The sequence below is a fragment of the Salmo trutta genome, chromosome 17 (genome assembly GCF_901001165.1).
Source record: "Salmo trutta chromosome 17, fSalTru1.1, whole genome shotgun sequence".
In the NCBI taxonomy this organism is placed as follows: domain Eukaryota; kingdom Metazoa; phylum Chordata; class Actinopteri; order Salmoniformes; family Salmonidae; genus Salmo; species Salmo trutta.
In genome coordinates, this window is record NC_042973.1 from 32847547 (window position 1) to 32866971 (window position 19425).

Here is a 19425-nt window from a genome sequence, read left to right on the forward strand (position 1 = left end):
CATCGTGGGGGGAAAAGGAACTTAAATATGATTCCCCAATCAGAGGCAACTAGCGACAGCTGTCTCTGATTGGGAATCGACAGAACCCAACATAGAAATACGCCCCAAAGCAAGGCTATACCAAAAACATAGAAAATAAACTATAGAAATGCCACACCCTGACCAAAATAGAAGAGTTCACCTGGTCAGGGCGTGACAACTTATATACTTTTCCATTTCCCAAACATGCTATCGAACCACCCTGTCAGGGAAGTATCTACCCCAGAGTTCTCTGCTACCTCATGAGCTAATGTGGTCAAACCGGCCAGGACCTTAGTCACTGATCCATCTGAAGCTGTGTTATCAGGAATGTACGTGCAGCAATGAAACCCAATCATTCTACCTACACCACCCTTCTCTGCCAATAACATATCGAGAGTCAGTCTATTTTAGGTCATGAGGGAGGTGGCGGATAATTGGTCAGAGAACCCCTTTACTGCATCCCCGGTTTCATTCATGAATCTCTGTTGATTATAATAGATGTCATTAATCCAATCAACATTTTTATTTATTGTCAACCACCAAAATAATGTAGTGGTACAGCCTTCACCTATTTGATTCATAGCTTCATATTCATCTGGAACTCCCATGGGGATGCCAATAGCATCCATCTAGACAAGGCTACTCCCATCCTAGTCAAAACTCCTCCTGTGCCTACTTTAGCCTCCTATTGTCACGTCCTGGCCAGTATAAGGGTTAATTGTCATTGTATTTTGGTCAGGACGTGGCAGAGGGTATTTGTTTTGTGGTTCGGGGTGGTGTTTTGGTAAAAGGGCGTTTGATTTAGTATTTCCAGGTTTTTGGTTTGTGGTCTATGTTTATGTATTTCTATATGGAGTCTAGTGAGTGTGTTTCTATGGTTGATTAATTGGGGTTGGGACTCTCAATTGAAGGCAGGTGTTTTCTCTTTGCCTTTGATTGAGAGTCCCATATATATGGGTGTGTTTGTGTTTGTCATTTGTGGGAGATTGTTTCTTGCTTAGCGTGTGTGAGCCTAACAGGACTGTCTAGTAGATCGTGAGTACGTTGTTTATTATTTTGTGTTCACTTTTGAGTTAATAAAACTTCAAGATGAACATACATAATTCTGCTGCATATTGGTCCTCCTTTTCCGACGATGATTTCGCCATATCGTTTGACGACGACGAAATCCCTGACACCTATAACTGGCCTCTGATGACTAACTCGAACTGGTTGGACCAATAACCCCGGGGCGCAAGTTCCTAACCACCCTTTTTGGTAGTTTCTGTCGTATGCGTCCTTTGCTGGTACTAGCCCACCCTACATCAGTTATAGGTGCTGTGAGGTTAAGAATTTTCTCCTGTTCTTCTAAACCTAAGTCAGTCACATTAACGATTACCTTTCAGCCCTTAAACACCCCTTCTTCCCCTCACTTCGGAATAGTTCAATAAGGTCCATTTCCAAAAGTTGGAAAATTAAAAAAATAATAATTTTTAAAAGTAATTATCCTCTAGGCCACTAAGTCTTTCCTAACCTTTAAGTAATTATCTTCTAGGCCGCTAAGTCTTTCCTAACCTGCAGTGTTTCTTTACCTGCTCTACCATCCTTCCTCCCTGTTGACACCTGGCTCCGCCCATGTGTCAATATTGCCGCATATCTAAACAGTGTCTTTGGTAAGATTAGTAAATTATCCTTATGTCAGACCTTCTCTTGTAGGATTGCCCCTTTCATTTTCCACATGTCCAATTCTTCCTGGGGCGTTCCTTCTCGGCTATCCTGTAACAATTCCCTGTCAAGGGTCTTATCTTCTTTAACCTCTCTAGGGCAGGTGGCACCAAATCGTCCCACCTACATAACAGCCAGTTGAATCCTGTGGCGCGATTTTCAAATACCTTAGAAATGCTATTACTTCAATTTCTCAAACATATGACTATTTTACAGCTATTTAAAGACAAGACTCTCGTTAATCTAACCACACTGTCCGATTTCAAAAAGCCTTTACAACGAAAGCAAAACATTAGATTATGTCAGCAGAGTACCCAGCCAGAAATAATCAGACACCCATTTTTCAAGCTAGCATATAATGTCACAAAAACCCAGAAGACAGCTAAATGCAGCACTAACCTTTGATGATCTTCATCAGATGACACACCTAGGACATTATGTTATACAATACATGCATGTTTTGTTCAATCAAGTTCATATTTATATCAAAAACCAGCTTTTTACATTAGCATGTGACGTTCAGAACTAGCATACCCCCCGCAAACTTCCGATGAATTTACTGACAATTTACTAAATTACTCACGATAAACGTTCACAAAAAGCATAACAATTATTTTAAGAATTATAGATACAGAACTCCTCTATGCACTCGATATGTCCGATTTTAACCTGTTTGGGATAGGGGGCAGTATTGAGAATTTTGGAAAAAATATGTGCCCATTTTTAACTGCCTCCTACACCAACTCAGAAGCTAGAATATGCATATTATTGTTCAGGTTTGGATAGAAAACACTCTGAATTTTCTAAAACTGTTTGAATGGTGTCTGTGAGTATAACAGAACTCCTATGGCAGGCAAAAATCTGACAAGGTTTCAAGCAGGAAGTACCCTGTCTGACAAGGAGTCGTGCGTCTTGCATCTGTTTATTGAAAAGTAAGGATCTTAGCTGTAACGTGACAATTCCCAGGGCTCCGATAGGCTCTCAGAGCCCGGGAAATAACTGAAGGTTGACGAGGGAGCCTCAGGCTGAAACACATTATCGGCTTTGGCAAGTGGCGGCTCAGAGGACCTTTGAATGAGGCGCGTGCACGATTTGCTCCTGAGGAGAAATTTTATTTGGCTGTTTAGGCTCAATGCATATTCCCGGTCGGAATATTATCACTTATCTACGAGATAAATGGCATAAAAATTGGTTTTAAACAGCAGTTGACATGCTTCGAAGTACGGTAATGGAATATTTAGACATTTTTGTCACGCCAATGCGCCATGCGCGACACCGTGATGAAGCATTCTGATAGTGTCTAGAACTCACGAACAAAACGTCGCTGTTTGGATATAACGATGGATTATTTGGGACCAAACCAACATTTGTTATTGAAGTAGAAGTCCTGGCAGTGTATTCTGACGAAGAACAAGCAAGGTAAGAACATTTTTCTTATAGGGAATGTAATTTTGGTGGAGGCTGACCTGGGTGGGTATCTAAATAGCTAGCCCTGTGATGCCGGGCTATGTACTTAGATTATTGCAAAATGTGCTTCATCCGAAAAGCTATTTTAAAATCGGACATATCGAGTGCATAGAGGAGTAATGTATCTATAATTCTTAAAATAATTGTTATGCTTTTTGTGAACGTTTATCGTGAGTAATTTAGCAAACTGTTAGTAAATTCCCCGGAAGTTTGCGGGGGTTATGCTTTTTCTGAACGTCACATGCTAATGTAAAAAGCTGTTTTTTGATATAAATATGAACTTGATTGAACAGACATGCATGTATTGTATAACACAATGTCCTAGGTGTGTCATCTGATGAAGATCATAAAAGGTTAGTGCTGCATTTAGCTGTGGTTTGGGTTTATGTGACATGATATGCTAGCTTGAAAAATGGGTGTCTGATTATTTCTGGCTGGGCACTCTGCTGACATAATCTAATGTTTTGCTTTCGTTGTAAAGCCTTTTTGAAATCGGACAGTGGGGTTAGATTAACGAGATTCTTGTCTTTAAATAGCTGTAAAATAGTCATATGTTTGAGAAATTGAAGTAATAGTATTTCTAACGATTCAAAAATCGCGCCACTGGATTTCAGTGGCTGTTACGTAGGTGGGACGAGTTCGTCCCACATGCGCCAGAGAGGTTAAAATAGCTTTTCGGTGAAAGCACATTTTGCAATATTCTAATTAGATAGCCCGGCATCACAGGGCTAGCTATTTACACACCCACCAAGTTAAGCCTTCACCAAACTCCGATTTACTATTAGAAAAGTTTGATTACCTTTCCTGTACTTCGTCAGAATGCACTCCCAGGACTTCTACTTCAATAACAAATGTTGGTTTGGTCCAAAATAATCCATAGTTATGTTCCAACAGCGACGTTTTGTTCGTGCGTTCAAGACACTATCCCAATGGTAAATAAGGGTCATGCGCACGGCGCATTTCGTGACAAAAGATTTCTAAATATTTCATTACCGTACTTCGAAGCATGTCAACCACTGTTTAAAATCAATTTTTATGCCATTTTTCTCGTAAAAAAGCGATAATATTCCGACCGGGAATCTGCAATTAGGTAAACAGCCGAAAGAAAATACAGCACGGGGTCGACTCGGGCACGCGCCTAATTCCTTTGTCCTCTTATCGGCCACTTGGCAAAGGCGATAATGTGTTTCAGCCTGGGGCTGCCTCGTCATCGTTCAGCTTTTTCCCGGGCTCTGAGAGCCTATGGAAGCCGTAGGAAGTGTCACGTTACAGCTAAGATCCCCACTCTTCAATAAACAGAGACAAGAAGAACGACTCCTTGTCAGACAGGCCACTTCCTGCATGAAATCTTCTCAGGTTTTTGCCTGCCATATGAGTTCTGTTATACTCACAGACACCATTCAAACAGTTTTAAACTTTAGGGTGTTTTCTATCCAAAGCCAATAATTATATGCATATTCTAGTTACTGGGCAGGAGTAGTAACCAGATTAAATCGGGTACGTTTTTTATCCGGCCGTGTAAATACTGCCCCCTAGCCCTAACAGGTTAAGATTTATCTGTGCTGCTTTGTGTGGTTTTAAATGCTATGTGCTTGTCTGTGTAAATAGTAACCGTTCTCTCCCTTCTTATTTCGCAGGCTCTAGTCAATGCTACTATTTCGGCCTGCTGTGCAGAATAGTGTCTGGGCAATGGTTCAGTGTCTAACACTTTAGTTCCTGAAACCAACTAAGCTTTCATTCCCCTTTTAGTTAGGGTAACAACTACTTTCAACAAAATCATCATATCTCTTCCTAGCGAATTTACCAAACGTAACCTTAAATGTAAACTAAACGTAAACTAAAATACATGCCTCTTCCTCCTAACTTTTCATATTCTTTTTTTTTAAACCAATGGAGCCGATAGTCTCCATAAATAGTCTCCAAAAAGCGAACCAAATTCTCTTCCCCTTTTATTCTTATTCTGTCTTTTTCTGTCTGTCACGGTATTATTTCTGTCCCCCATTTCTCGGGAGAGCCTTACACTTTGCCATCTAATCCTGTTTATAATTTAACTATGCTGGTCTCCACTCAGTAACTGTTATCTAAACCTTCTGTGTCACTTCTATCTTCTCTTCCTGGCTTATGCTCTCCTCCTGCTACTCCCAAACCATCAAGGTCTCAGCAGTGCAGGGGAGGACTTCTCCGTCTGCCCTTCCTTCTATCTGTCTGTCGCTCTTTCTCATAACAGTCAGTGTCAAATATTGGTTCTGTTTCCACCTATTGACTAACTGTCTCACTGTCTCCCTGGTTGCACTCCTGGATTTTAGAAAAATCAACATGTCTATGGTAGTAATATCAAGATTATTGCATAGTTAAGTAAGTTTATCTGATACTCTCAATGATCCTGGATCACCACGGATGTCATATATCCCTGTCCTGTTGGTTTAGAATATGTCCTAAACACTTAACTTCTTGGGGCTATGTGGGACGTTAGCGTGCCCCCCGTGGCGCACCCTATCAACAGCAGGTGCATTTCAAGAGCGGCAAATTTGAAACCAAATAAATGTCAAAATTCAAATTTCTCAAACATACAACTAACTTACAGCCTTTGAAAGATAAACATCTTCTTAATCTAACCACGTTTTCCGATTTCAAAAAGGTTTTACGGGGAAAGCATAAAGTTAGGTTATGTTAGGAGAGTACATTGACAATAGCTGTGTGTAGTGTATTGTCGATTCAAAGACAGGCGTCACCAAAACCATCAAATCAGCTAAAATTATGCACTAACCTTTTACAATCTCCATCAGATGACACTCCTAGGACATTATGTTAGACAATGCATGCATTTTTAGTTCTATCAAGTTCATATTTATATCTAAAAACAGCGTTTTACTATGGCGTTGATGTTCAGGAAATCGTTTCCCTCCAATACCGGCAGTCAAGTCACGACAACAAAATAATTAATTAATATTAGAAAACATTGGTAAAATATTATATTGTCATTCAAAGAATTATAGATTTACATCTCTTGAACGCAATGGACTTGCCAGATTTAAAATTAACCTTACTGGGAAATCACACTTTGCAATAATCTGAGCACTGCGCCAGAAAAATACGCATTGCGATACAGACTAACCGCCATGTTGCAGAGATCTAAAATCGAAAATACTATGTAAATAATCCATTACCTTTGATTCTCTTCATCAGATGTCACTTCCAAAGAATCCCAGGTCCATAACGAATGTAGTTTTGTTCAAAAAAGCTCATCATTTATGTCCAAAAACCTCCGTGTTGTAGCACATGATCTAAGCCAGCCGGACTTCACTTCACTTCAAGAACGGAAAAAATATATTTTCGTTCGTTCAAACATGTCAAACGTTGTATCGCATAAATCATTAGGGCCTTTTTTAACCAGAACATGAATAAAATTCAAGGCGGACCATTGGGTTCTCTTTTAAAACGTTTCGGAATGAGAGTACCCACCATCAAATCGCGCGCCAGGTGTCTAATGGGCCATCACGTTCCATGGCTCTTCTTCAGTCAGATCTCACTGTAGAACACTCAAAACACTTTGTAAAGGCTGGGGACATCTTGTGGAAGCAATAGGAAGTGTCAAAATATTCCTCCTTCCCTTTGTTTTTCAATGGTATAGGCTTAAAGTCAATTCAACACATCAGGTATCCACTTCCTGTCAGAATCTGTCTCAGGGTTTTGCCTGCCAAATGAGTTCTGTTATACTCACAGACACCATTCAAACAGTTTTTGAAACTTTAGGGTGTTTTCAATCCAAACCTGAACAATAATATGCATATTCTAGCTTCTGAGTTGGTGTAATAGGCAGTTAAAAATGGGCACATATTTTTTCAAAAATTCTCAATACTGCCCCCTATACCCTAACAGGTTAACCTAAGTCTTACCATTATTAAACTTTTCTTGCTAAGATTATAACCTTATTCAACAACAAAATATAATAATACTATTATATCAATTCCACCGCCTTGTTGTGTTAAATCTCTTCCACTGAATACAACAACAGCTGACTACCTAAGGGAAAATAAACTTAGCTAGATAATGTATAAGAATACTACTACTGGTCAAAAGATATTCAAATAACATAATCAGATCAAAATCACTAATCTGAACAATTCCACAAAGACAAATCATTGTACCCTTATGGTTCTAGGAAAATAGACTTAAGGAAGCCTACCCTTAGTCTAAGGCTTTGCCCTTTCAGTCTTCTCATTGGTTCAAATTACAAATATGTCTAAGAACTTTAAACTCCATCATCATTATCAGGTATACAAATTTCTTTAAAATGAATATTACAAATGACCTAACCTCTCTTGGGCAGGTGGGACGCTACTGTCCCACCCCCGGTTCACACTATTCAACAGCCAGTGAAAAATCAGAGCGCCAAATTCAAAACAACAAAATGTCATAATTCAAAGTTCTCAAATATACGACAATTTTACACCATTTTAAAGATACACTTCTCCTTAATGTAACCACATTGTCCGATTTCAAAAAGGCTTTACAGCAAAAGCATAAAGTTAGATTATGTTAGGACAGGGACAACATAAGAAAAACCACACAGCCATTTTCCAAGAAGGAGAGGGTCACAAAAAACAGAAATTCAGCTAAAATATTCACTAACCTTTGACGATCTTCATCAGATGACACTCCTACGACTCAATGTTAGACAATACATGTATGTTTTGTTCGATAAAGTTCATTTTTATATCCAAAAACAGCATTTTACATTGGCACGTGATGTTCAGAAAATACACTGCTCAAAAAAATAAAGGGAACACTAAAATAACACATCCTAGATCTGAATGAATGAAATAATCTTATTAAATACTTTTTTGTTTACATAGTTGAATGTGCTGACAACAAAATCACACAAAAATAATCAATGGAAATCCAATTTATCAACCCATGGAGGTCTGGATTTGGAGTCACATTCAAAATTAAAGTGGAAAACCACACTACTGGCTGATCCAACTTTGATGTAATGTCCTTAAAACAAGTCAAAATGAGGCTCAGTAGTGTGTGTGGCCTCCACGTGCCTGTATGACCTCCCAATAATGCATGGGCATGCTCCTGATGAGGTGGCGGATGGTCTCCTGAGGGATCTCCTCCCAGACCTGGACTAAAGCATCCGCCAACTCCTGGACAGTCTGTGGTGCAACGTTGCGTTGGTAGATGGAGCGAGACATGATGTCCCAGATGTGCTCAATTGGATTCAGTTCTGGGGAACGGGTGGGCCAGTCCATAGCATCAATGCCTTCCTCTTGCAGGAACTGCTGACACACTCCAGCCACATACGTTCTAGCATTGTCTTGCATTAGGAGGAACCCAGGGCCAACCGCACCAGCATATGGTCTCACAAGGTGTCTGAGGATCTCATCTCGGTACCTAATGGCAGTCAGGCTACCTCTGGCGAGCACATGGAGGGCTGTGCGGCTCCCCAAAGAAATGCCACCCCACACCATGACTGACCCACCACCAAACCGGTCATGCTGGAGGATGTTGCAGGCAGCAGAACGTTCTCAACGGCGTCTCCAGACTCTGTCACATGTGCTCAGTGTGAACCTGCTTTCATCTGTGAAGAGCACAGGGCACCAGTGGCGAATTTGCCAATCTTGTTGTTCTCTGGCAAATGCCAAGCGTCCTGCACGGTGTTGGGCTGTAAGCACAACCCCCACCTGTGGACGTCGGGCCCTCATACCACCCTCATGGAGTCTGTTTCTGACCGTTTGAGCAGACACAGGCACATTTGTGGCCTGCTGGAAGTCATTTTGCAGGGCTCTAGCAGTGCTCCTCCTTGCACAAAGGCGGAGGTAGCGGTCCTGCTGCTGGGTTGTTGCCCTCCTACACGTCTCCTGATGTACTGGCCTGTCTCCTGGTAGCGCCTCCATGCTCTGGACAATACGCTGACAGACACAGCAAACCTTCTTGCCACAGCTTGCATTGATGTGCCATCCTGGATGAGCTGCACTACCTGAGCCACTTGTGTGGGTTGTAGACTCCGTCTCATGCTACCACTAGAGTGAAAGCACCGCCAGCATTCAAAAGTGACCAAAACATCAGCCAGGAAGCATAGGAACTGAGAAGTGGTCTGTGGTTACCACCTGCAGAACCACTCCTTTATTGGGGGTGTCTTGCTAATTGCCTATAATTTCCACCTGTTGTCTATTCCATTTGCACAACAGCATGTGAAATTTATTGTCAATCAGTGTTGCTTCCTAAGTGGACAGTTTGATTTCACAGAAGTGTGATTGACTTGGAGTTACATTGTGTTGTTTAAGTGTTCCCTTTATTTTTTTGAGCAGTATATTTTGCCTCCAATACTGCCGGTGAATCAGCACAACAATTTACAAAAATACTCATCATAAACGTTGATAAAATATTAAACTGTTATTCAAAGAATTATAGATAACCATCTCCTTTATGCAACCGCTGTGACAGATTTAAAAAAACCTTCACAAGGATTTTTCTCAAGTTTTTGCCTGCCATATGAGTTCTATTATACTCACAGACATCATTCAAACAGTTTTAGATACTTCAGAGTGTTTTCTATCCAAATCCACTAATAATATGCATATTCTATTTTCTGGGCCAGAGTAGTAACCTGTTTATATTGGGTGCGTTTTTCACAAGGATTTTTCTCAGGTTTTTGCCTGCCATATGAGTTCTGTTGCAAAATAGCCCCAACAGGTTAAATAAAGGTGTAATTATTATATATATTTTTTAAATAAATAAATTTAAAACAATCGGCAAATCGGTGGCCAAAAATACTGATTACCGATTGTTATGAAAACTTGAAGTCGGCCCTAATTAATCGGCCATTCCGATTAATCGGTCGACCTCTAGTTTCAAGTTCCTTAGTGTCCACATCACCAACAAACTATCATGGTCCAAACATTCCAAGACAGTTGTGGAGGGCACAACAAAACCTTTTTCCCCTCAGGAGTCAGTTAAGAACAAATTCTTATTTACAATGAAGGCCTAGGAATAGTGGGTTAACTGCCTTGTTCAGGGGCAGAACAACAGATTTTTACCTTGTCAGCTCAGGGATTCAATCCAGCAACCTTTTGGTTACTGGCCCAATGCTCTAACCACTAGGCTACCTGCCGCCTACATTTATTCTACAATGTAGAAAATAGTAAATATAAAGAATAACCCTTGAATGAGTAGTTGTGTTCAAACTTTTGACTGGTATGGTTTATATATTTTTAAAATTTGCATACAATATAGCTCAGTATTTGTATTATTTATTTTATACAGTCTTTTTTATCATCTTTATCAAGGGTGGCAATAATTCTGGATGTGACTGGAAATACAAGTACCTACACTCCCAGGCACTATGTGTATATGTATACCTGTCTCTCCCCTCAGACCCTGATGCCCCTCCCAGCAACCTCTCAATGACCATGTCCTCCAACGGCCTCCTTATCGAATGGCAACTCCCAGATGTGATTACCGGCCCCACTTCCTACCTCATAGACGTAATCTCTGTGAGTACACATGCACACACACACTCAAATAATAATGAGAAAAAAGGAGTTTCTTACATCTGTATGTTGTGTTGTTGTTCAGCTGGATAGCGAGGGGTTAAACCAGTCTGTAGTACGCGGCCCAGAGGAGCTGAGGACTGTAGTTGTGTCGAACCTGACTGCGTTCACTCGCTACTCTGTGACCGTGACCGCCTTCACTGGACGACTGGAGAACGCACGGCGGGACGGACAAGCCACTGAGCCCACTGTCATCAGAACAATGGAGGAGGGTGAGGAACCCACACATACAGTAATACAGTAGCGACTTTATTCAACTGCTAGAAGGTAGTTAAGCACTCTCTCTCTCCTCCTCCTCATCCTCCCTCCATCCCTCTCCCCTCCTCCCTCCAGAGCCCAGGGATCCTCCTAAGAACGTGACCCTCCAGATAATTCCAGAGGAAGTGACACGTGTGTTTGTGACCTTTGCCCCCCCGGAGGAGCCTAATGGGAACATCAGTTCCTATACGGTGCTGGTCTACCGCCAGGGCCAGCTAGAGATGACCATCGACCGCCTCACCGTGGTCCAAAACGAGAACCGTACCCTGACCGCAGTCATCGATGGGCTGAAGGGAGGCTACAACTATAGTATACGGGTGAGGATCTCACACACACACAGGCACAACCACACAAACACATGGTTCACAACTATAATATACGGGTGAGGAACACACACAGTGTCACAGAACAATTGTGCTTTCTGAAAAAGGATTCTCACCACTTGAAACACTCCGACCAACTCTCTCTCTCACACACAGATTGCAGCGGTAAACGGAGCAGGTTTAAGCCCCCCCAGCTCAGAGGTTCAGATCACTACGGGGATCAAAGGTACAGTGCTACTTAAACACTACATAACCCATTCATAATCCCTACATAACCCCTTTATAACCCCAACAGCCTTAGAAACTTAGTCGTAGGGGGTGTCATATTGTGAATATATGTGTATGCACTATGAACACTTCATGATATAGAAATGTGTGTGTGTGTGTGTGTGTGGGTAGCTCCTGCCAAGCCCACCCAGAGACCCCAGGTGGTGCTGGACCGAGGAGGAGTTGCCATGGTAACCTCCAGAAGCATCATTGTTCGCATGCCAGCCTGTTTCTACAGCAATGACAACGGACCAATCAACAGCATCCAGGTCATCGTGTCCGAATCTGGGGGTACAACATCTCACACACACTAACATGCTCAGACACACACACATAAACACACATCTATCGCACAGAAAATATATCCTGAACTAAAATATATAGGAGCCACTGCTATAGGTCTAGTCTGACATCTGTCTGTCTCTCTGTCTCAGTGATGGACAGCATGAACCTGACTAACTGGAAGACAGCATTTCTCTCTCGTCCCGCCCCCTACCTAACAGACAATGGCTTCCCCAACCCACTCTGTGTGAGGGACCGTATGAGCATGGACACACAAACCAGCAGACTCACTTTCTCACGCATTAGACACAGCATTGTGAGGGACAGGGTTCTGGAACATAGAGACTCAGGGGGGGAGCGCACAGACCACCAGGATGATCACTATATCATCGGAGAGAAGGACAACTGTCTGACTGAAGAGTACAGTAACACACTCTGTAACGGACCCCTCAAACCAAACACTGTCTACGTGTGAGTATACACAACACAAACATGTAAACACATACACGTGTACATAGATAGAAACACGTACACACATACGTACAAAGTTCAATACAGTGCATGTCTTTGTCTGTGTGGCAGGTTTAAGTTCCGAGCCACCAACATCCGGGGCCAGTACACAGACTCTGAGTACTCTGAGCATATCAGAACAGCAGGTAAGCACTCCTCTTCTCTCCACAAACATCTTTCCTCTCCGATGCAAACTGATTAAACAACACCACTCTCACTCCTTCTGAATTTTTTACATTTTAGTCATTTAGCAGAGGCTCTTATCCAGAGCAACTTACTGTTAGTGCATTTATCTTAAGATTACTAGGTGGGACAACCACATATCTCAGTCATAGTAAGTACATTTTTCCTAAAATAAGTAGCTATCAGTAAACTCAGAGCTAGTAAGTTTCAAGTTAATGTCACATGCACAAGTACAATGAAATGCCTTTCTTGCTCTAAACCCAACAATGCAGGAATCAATAGTAATGCAATACTAAAAGTATCATAAGGTAGAACAAAAACACACAATAAAAAAGAAGAAGAACACGAGAAAATTAGAATCTATATACAGGGTCAGTTTCAATATCATATTATTTTCAATGTGCAAAGATACTGGACTAATGGAGGTAGATATGTATAGTCAGTGCTTGACTTTGACTGAAATAGGTTCCAGTGTCATGCAGAAAATCTCCCCCCCTTCTAATTTCCTCAATTTTGTGCCTAGAGTCAAATACTTTCTGTGACACACATCAGAGTCAAATACTTTCTATAGAACAAACTTCTCGTCAGGATAGGCAACCTAAATTAATAATTAATGCATGTGTGTTATATTAAACATAGAGGGAGTAAAATGTAGGCAAGCAATAAACATTTCAGAACAACTACTAGTCGAATAAAACATGGGAGAGATGACGAATTTTGGCAAAGAGATTTATTTATAGACTAATACAAAATCAGTAGCGGATTTAGGTACGGGTGACATGGCCAGCCGCCTAGGGCTGCATCTTGCCGGGGGGGGGGGCGGCACAGGGCGCCCCCGGGTGCGGGCGCTGAAGGGGGGTTCGCCCAGGGCGAAATACCAACTAGAACCGCCACATACACTTCAAACAAATAGCCAAACCGAAAACTGCAGACAAAAATGCTTTCTTCTACTATGTCAGTGAACGGAGTGGAGAGCAGTAATCTCAACTAGCAAGCAAGTCGCAGCAATGAAGAACGCGAAGAGGGGGAGAATTCTAGCAGGGGGGAGATTTTCGGTACAACACCTGTTCTCATTTTGGGTGCCGGTACTGTTTACATTTAGTTGCAGGAGCTCCACGATACTTTTGAGGTAATATTCTATAAGAGGAACAGGAGCTCAAGCAGCGTAAATGATGATTGTATGTGAGTGTGTGGACGTGTGTGTGGAGTTAGTATTTGTGTGTGCATGATATGCGTGTGTTGGATTGTCAGTGTGTGTGAGTGTGTAGAGTCCTGTGAGTATGCATATACTCAGTGCAAAAATAAAAACAAAATGCAAGGGTCAACTCACATAGTCCGTGTAGCCATTCTTTTAGCTATGTCTTGTGGCTTGGGAAAATAAGCTCTTCAGGCACTTTCTTTACGACTGTGCGTGGTTGAGTGGACCATTTTAAGTCCATAGGGATTTGGACACCGAAGAACTTGAAGCTCTTGACCCGCTCCATTGCAGCCTGTCAATATAAGTGCAAGTGTTAGTTCACGAAAGGCTACTTAATTTTTCTCTTCCCCTCAACCCCTCCTGTCTGTCAGTGGATGGGTTGTTGACCAGAGATGAACAGATCATTCTGGGAGTTCTCCTCTCCTTCTTCCTGGCCCTGCTGCTCATCCTCATCATCTACGCCTCTGTCAGGTAAACTGGTTACAGCTGATGCTTCTAGTTTTGTATTTTTTTTTTTGTTATTTATTTTTTGTTTTTCTATATTTTTATTTTTTTATTGTTTACGTTTTTAATAATTTTTTAAATTTTTATTATTAACAAATATCAACAAACAAAAGAGGAATAGTCACATGCAAACAAGCATACATACAAACTATTTACATTGCAAGCAATCCTAAACAAACAAGTCATATTCATTAATAACAAGTTTTAATTGCCTTTTTGTTTTTCATTTTAGTTAAAATAGTGCCATTTTGATTAAATTAGTTTCTAAAGTGAAAATAAAATTGGTTTTGAATTAGACCATTTGCATTTGTGAATATGAAATTTACCTAGTATTATTAGCAGTTGAATTAAATATACTACATCTTTATCGGTCAGAATTTCTGAAATAAATCATTATATCAAAACCATTAAATAGTACGACTGGTCCTATTTTTTTGTAACAAAATTCTGTATGTCAATCCAAAAAATTCTACTATAAATACAGGCAAAAGACTAATTCAAAATGGTCTCCTTCTCCATTCCACAGAAATCACAGTTATAGTCAATATTCAGCTTGAATCTTTCCAAAACATGTTTCACAGGATAAATTCTATGTAGCATTTTAAATGAAACTTCCTTTACCTTGTTACTGATACAATATTTGCTAGCAATTTTCCATGCTTTCCCCCATTGTATATCACCGTAGATATTTGACCAAAAGAATCTTGCTGAGGGAATTGTAGTATCACAAACAATATTCCTAATCTGTTTATTACTACATTTATCTTTGATGTTAATATTGCCAATGAATATATTTTCATGTAAATCTATGTTACTTACATCAACCACAGAGGAATTTAAACGAGATACAACCCCCCTTGGAATCGCATCAAAAACAATTGCATATTCTTTCTGGGTTATTGGTATTTGAAATTGATCAAGAAATTCCCCGTATGAGAGTAGATATCCATCCTCATTCAGTAACTGACCAACCAAAATAATTTCATTCTCAAACCAGTTACGAAAGAAAAGAGACTTATTTTTAAATCGTAAATCTTTGTTGTTCCATATAAAGTATCTGTGAGGGGACAATTGTGTTTATACGCTAACATCCAAGCTAAAATTGCCTGCTTATGGAATTTGACCAACTTTACTGGGATTTTATCAACATCAAAATTACATCGAAGCAAACATTCTAAACCACCAACAGAGTCAAATAAATACTTAGAGAAGACATTCCAAATACTGTTCTGGTTCTTAACATACTTCGGAATCCAATTTATTTAAAAAGTATTATTTAGAGTATTGAAGTCTAAAACCTCAAGTTTTCTAGTTCAAACCCAGCCAGCCATAGTCAGTTGTGTCAGAATGATTGACATGTTCCTCATCCAATGACAGGATCCGTCAGCGTCAGAAGGAGGGCGGGACCTACTCTCCCCGGGAGGCGGAGATTATAGAGACCAAGTTTAAACTGGATCAACTGATTGCTGTGGCTGACCTGGAGCTGAAGGAAGAGAAACTACACAGGTCAGTGTGTGTATGCCTGTGTGTGTGTCTTTTTCTCACACATACACACTCATTTTAGTCACTCCCTCTCTTTCATTTGCACACAACTTCACAAAGGTTTACCCACTGTAACATTATGCTCACTCTGCCTCTACTACTCTACCTGCATGCCTACAGAATGTGCATGGCTGCTGCTAACACACGCACGCACATACATACACACACACACACGCACACACATAAACACACACAAGGCTGTCTGTGCTTTCCACTCTCACTCTAACCCAGAGTGGGACCCCAAGGGGTACACGTTTTGGCTTTTGCCCTAACACTACACAGCTGATTCAAATGATCAACTAATCATCAAGCTTTGCTCCAACTCCTCTCTCAAACTCTCTCTCCAGGTATTCCTCCTTCTTCTTTAGACGGAAGGAGATATTTGTCATCCAGTAAGTTGTAGTGGGCAGTGTGTGTAGCCCTTGTTATATAGCACTCCATGTGTGTGTGTTGCTGTGTTGCATTGCTACAGTTGGCAGTGTGTATTGTTGTCTCTCATAGCTTTAGTCTACTGAAGTGTTGTTCAGTGTGCCAGTCTGTCTGTAACTGTACAGTAATGGAAAGTAAAGTCTTCTGTACACAGTGTACTGGTGTAACTGTACAGTAATGGAAAGTAAAGTCTGCTGTACTCAGTGTACTGGTGTGACTATACAGTAATGGAAAGTAAAGACTGCTGTACTCACAGTGTGCTGGTGTGACTGTACAGTAATGGAAAGTAAAGTCTGCTGTACTCAGTGTACTGGTGTGACTATACAGTAATGGAAAGTAAAGACTGCTGTACTCACAGTGTGCTGGTGTGACTGTACAGTAATGGAAAGTAAAGTCTGCTGTACTCACAGTGTACTGGTGTAACTGTACAGTAATGGAAAGTAAAGTCTGCTGTACTCACAGTGTGCTGGTGTGACTGTACAGTAATGGAAAGTAAAGTCTGCTGTACTCACAGTGTACTGGTGTAACTGTACAGTAATGGAAAGTAAAGTCTGTTGTACTCACAGTGTGCTGGTGTGACTGTACAGTAATGGAAAGTAAAGTCTGCTGTACTCAGTGTGCTGGTGTGACTGTACAGTAATGGAAAGTAAAGTCTGCTGTACTCACAGTGTGCTGGTGTGACTCATATTGTTCTGTCAACTCTGTTTCAGACTTCTCAGCTACAGAAAGTCTCTTAAGTAAGTCACCTAATGAGTGTGTATGTTCTATGCGTACATTATGTGAGTTGGTTGGGCAATAATATTTGGATTGGTGCCCTGGGAAGGATTTCTCTTACCTCCTGTTTGTTTGATCTGTGTTTTCATATTTGGTTTATGTATTCATGTGTGAGCTGTGCCAAGATTTTCCTCTTGTAGGACAATAAACATGATTCTGATTATCTCTGTCTCTCAGGCCGGTCAATAAGAAGTCTTTCTTGCAGCATGTAGAGGATCTGTGTGCCAACGAGAACACCAAGTTCCAGGAAGAGTTTGCAGTACGTAACTCTAACCTCTGACCTCTGTGAAAACCTATGTGTACGTGTACGTGGATTGACAGCGTTAACCCTGTCTTCTCCAGGAGTTGCCCAAACTGCTGCAGGATCTAGCAACTTCAGACGCTGACCTTCCCTGGAACAGATCCAAGAACCGCTTCACTAACATCAAACCCTGTATGTACACACACACACAGTGAGCGTAACACACACACACACAGCCTAACACATTATCTCCTCTACAGACAACAACAACCGTGTGAAGCTCTTGTCTGAACCTGGCATGCCTGGATCTGACTACATTAACGCTAGCTTCATCTCAGTGAGTGTCACACACACAGAAAAGAGAACACTCATGCTTTCAGAGAAGCTCACATTTCTAAACACCCCAACGTTTGTGTTTACTACAAAACTGGAGACCTGTGACCTACTCTGTTCTGGCTATAACATTCTTCCTCTCCCCCTTAGGGTTACCTGTGTCCCAGTGAGTTCATAGCAACCCAGGGTCCTCTCCCCGGTACTGTGGCTGACTTCTGGAGGATGATCTGGGAGACTCGCACACGAACCATCGCTATGCTCACACAGTGCTATGAGAAAGGAAGGGTAAGGACCGGACCAAGGTTTTAGTAGTGTCAGGGTTGTATGTCTGTTTAGATCCGGTCACCAATTTTGTGTGTGTGTGCTGTGTGTGGGTGTGTTTAGATCCGGTGTCATCAGTACTGGCCAGAGGACAATAAGCCGGTGACAGTGTTTGGGGACATCATCATCACCAAGCTGACAGAGGACGTTTATCCTGACTGGACCGTCAGAGCTCTCAAAGTGGAGCGGGTAACACACAAACACAGTGCATTTGGAAAGTATTCAGGCCCCTTGACTTTTTTTCACCTTTTGTTAAGTTACAACCTTATTCTAAAATGGATTAAATTGTTTATTTTCCTCATCAATCTACACACAATACCCCATAATGACAAGGCAAAGAGATATTTTTTTTTTACATTTAAATAAGATATTTGTTAAAAAATATATATAAATTAGCAAACATGCCAACTGTTTTGGCTTTGTCATTATGGGGTATTGTGTGTAGATTGATGAGGGGAAAAAAATAGTTTATCCATTTTAGAATAAGGCTGTAACGTAACAACATTTGGAAAAATTCAAGTGGTCTGAATACTCATCGGGATATGGACTCTACAAGGTGTCAAAAGCGTTCCAGAGGGATGCTGGCCCATGTTGACTCCAATGCCCTCCACAGTTATCAAGTTGGCTGGATGTTCTTTGGGTTGTGGACCATTGTTGGTTGATACACTCAGGAAACTATTGAGCGTGAAAAATCTATCAGCACTGCAGTTCTTGACACAATCAAACTGGTGCACCTGGCACCTGCTGCCATACTCCGTTCAAAGGCAATTCAATATTTTGTCTTGCCGGTACAGCCTCTGAACAGCACACATACACAATCCATGTCTCAATTGTCTCAAGGCTTAAAAATCCTACTTTCAATTGTCTCCTCCCCTTCATCTACACTGATTGAAGTGGATTTAACAAGTTACATCATTAAGGGTTCATAGATTTCACCTGGATTCACCTGGTCAGTCTGTCATGGAAAGAGCAGGTGTTCCTAATGTTTTGTACACTCAGTGTATATTTGAGTACCCCAGAGTAAACAAGTTCAGAGTTATCCTCTTGACAATAAAATCATTATTCTCTCTCTCCTTCTCTAACTCCCTTGCTCTCTCTCCCTCTGTCACTCCTCCCCCCTCTGTCTGTCTCCCTTTCTCCCCCTAGCATGGGGACTACATGGTGGTTCACCACTTCAACTACACCTCCTGGCCAGAGCATGGCGTACCAGATTCCAGCACCACACTCATACAGTTTGTTAGAGCCATCAGAGCCAACAGGCATGAGAACACCACTATCGTGGTGCACTGCAGTGCTGGTGTAGGCAGGACAGGAGTGTTTATAACGCTGGATCACCTGATCCAACACGTCAGTGATCACGACTTTGTGGACATCTACGGTCTGGTGGCTGAACTACGCAGTGAGAGGATGTGTATGGTGCAGAACCTGGTGAGAAATATGCATTTATACAACATGTATCATAATATAATGAAATATTCTTACTATGATATGGATATGATACTTCATAGTATG

The 19425-nt window shown here is 41.3% G+C and overlaps 1 protein-coding gene across 1 annotated transcript in view; it reads left to right on the forward strand.

The window, feature by feature from the left end:
- The window catches only part of ptprq (protein tyrosine phosphatase receptor type Q), a 53180-nt gene that overhangs the window by 32815 nt on the left and 940 nt on the right, over nt 1-19425 (forward strand). Inside the window, exons 25-41 of the mRNA XM_029696534.1 lie at nt 10573-10691; nt 10774-10960; nt 11082-11323; nt 11486-11555; nt 11729-11887; nt 12031-12349; nt 12461-12534; nt 14141-14240; nt 15651-15779; nt 16163-16207; nt 16955-16981; nt 17196-17277; nt 17361-17451; nt 17520-17596; nt 17743-17877; nt 17977-18102; nt 19060-19341. Of these exons, the coding sequence (XP_029552394.1) occupies nt 10573-10691; nt 10774-10960; nt 11082-11323; nt 11486-11555; nt 11729-11887; nt 12031-12349; nt 12461-12534; nt 14141-14240; nt 15651-15779; nt 16163-16207; nt 16955-16981; nt 17196-17277; nt 17361-17451; nt 17520-17596; nt 17743-17877; nt 17977-18102; nt 19060-19341 (2264 nt within the window). The remainder of the gene's footprint in view (nt 1-10572; nt 10692-10773; nt 10961-11081; nt 11324-11485; nt 11556-11728; nt 11888-12030; nt 12350-12460; nt 12535-14140; nt 14241-15650; nt 15780-16162; nt 16208-16954; nt 16982-17195; nt 17278-17360; nt 17452-17519; nt 17597-17742; nt 17878-17976; nt 18103-19059; nt 19342-19425) is intronic.